The sequence below is a fragment of the Tupaia chinensis genome, unplaced genomic scaffold (assembly GCF_000334495.1).
Source record: "Tupaia chinensis unplaced genomic scaffold, TupChi_1.0 Scaffold143912_1, whole genome shotgun sequence".
Lineage (NCBI taxonomy): Eukaryota > Metazoa > Chordata > Mammalia > Scandentia > Tupaiidae > Tupaia > Tupaia belangeri.
The window spans coordinates 23,686-25,592 of NW_006203763.1; the positions used below are offsets into that span (position 1 = coordinate 23,686).

Consider the following 1,907-nt stretch of genomic DNA (forward strand, 5'->3'; position numbering starts at 1 on the left):
CTGTCTCTGTGATTCTAAGTACCCCCGAAAATGACCTGAGTGGTCCGGAGGAAGACCCGAGCACTCCAGAGGAGACCTCCACCACTCCTGAAGAAGCCTCGAGCACTGCTCAAGTACAAAAACCTTCCTTAGTCCGGAGCAATTTTCAAGGCACCAAGAAAAGTCTCCTGATGTCCGTATTGGCCCTCATCTTCATCATGGGCAACAGCGCAAAAGAATCTCTGGTCTGGAAAGTGCTAGGGAAGTTAGGGATTCAACCTGGGCGGCAGCACAGCATCTTTGGAGATCCAAGGAAGGTCATCACAGAAGAGTTTGTGCGCAGAGGGTACCTGATTTATAAGCCGGTGGCCCGCAGCTGTCCCGTGGAATGTGAGTTCTTCTGGGGCCCTCGAGCACACGTGGAATCGAGCAAGCTGAAAGTCATGCATTTTGTGGCAAGGGTTCGTAACCGATGCTCCAAGGACTGGCCATGTAATTACGATTGGGATTCTGACGATGATGCAGAAGTTGAGGCTATTCTCAATTCAGGTGCCAGAGGTTACTCTACCCCCTAGAAAAATGTGAAGCAGACCCATGGGTGGGGAAGAAGAGAGTTAAAGGTACCCCAAGGAGTAGAGGGCCTGGATCCTGAGTTTAGGATGATACGGTGGGGGGAGGGACACTGTATTTGGTATTTGTCATCAGTGCTAATTGTTTACAAATAGCATTTCCTTTGACTATTATAAAATTGTATTCATTTTATAATATTGATGATTATGTATTACAATATATTTCAATATATAATTGAAGATTTTTCTTTTTTTGGCATTGATACTTAGTACAACAGTTGTACTACCAGTATAAAATGAAATCGTCTGATTGTATTCTATGATCTGGTATAGATTTTTTATCGTTGGTATAGTCCATCATTTGGAAGTTTGAAATAATCAGTAAAATGTGAGATGGGGGGAATTTTGTTCATATCTAACCTTTGTGAAACCCTTTGTTTCTGTTGTATTAAAAAGACTGACATTTACCATGGAATGGCTTAGTTACTGTAGACATAGAAAAAATAAAAGCATAATGACTAGTTTATCTTGTTCATTCATTGGCCACCTGTTATGTGAGGAACCAGATTATCTTCTTTGTGATACTACTTAGCACAGAGCCACTATTTACAAAGAATGTCCTAGATTTTCTGCGAAAGAAAAATATGTAAACTGGTGGTGCTGTAAATACTGTGATAAGGACTGAGTATGAGGTGCTTTATAAATTTTCTACGTACATAGGAAATCTTATGTACGTAGTCTTAGGGCTTGGGCAGGAAAGGTGATATCATAGGTGCTGTATAAATTAGAGATGCTTAAATAAGCTTGAAAAGAATTGAAAGAGGCATCAGAGTGCTATAAAAATATTCTGAAAAATAAAAATATTCTGAATGAGGTATTCTCCTAGATACCCAGCTTGAATGAGGGGTATAAACGAAGAGGGACATCATGGAGTGGTGTGGAAATTAGAGTTGGGAGAGGTGTAAATATGGAGTCATGAAAGGCAGCATGGACATTTGAGAAATAATAAATTCCCCACTAAATTGTTAATGTTTCCTCAAGGGGGAAAGTAGAGAACAAGACATTAGGCAGAAGACAAGGTGAGCCTCCAAGGTTGGGTTCTACAACCGACCGAGTTTGAAGATGTTAATCCTGGAATGTTGAGGGGAGGAAGAAGGCTTGAAAAAGGCAGAACTTAGATATTTGGCAGGCCAAACAGAATATGCCACCTGTGGCCTCTCTGAAAAGATAACTTTACACTTTTGTCAGGAACTACAATTTGTGATGTTGCACATATTGTATGAGTGTATGTGTGTGCGCTTGTCTGTCTCCAGGGGAGTGGGGTATCATTAGCATTTTCAGTCTCTTCTTTACCCAGTG

The 1,907-nt window shown here is 41.0% G+C and overlaps 1 protein-coding gene across 1 annotated transcript; it reads left to right on the plus strand.

Moving 5' to 3' along the window:
- Positions 1-5: 5 nt before the first annotated feature.
- MAGEH1 (MAGE family member H1) lies at positions 6-563 on the plus strand (the record flags this gene model as incomplete). Its single annotated transcript, XM_006165365.2, has 1 exon — positions 6-563. A coding segment is annotated over one exon (549 nt), but the record flags the coding sequence as incomplete, so codon positions are not given.
- Positions 564-1,907: the final 1,344 nt, after the last annotated feature.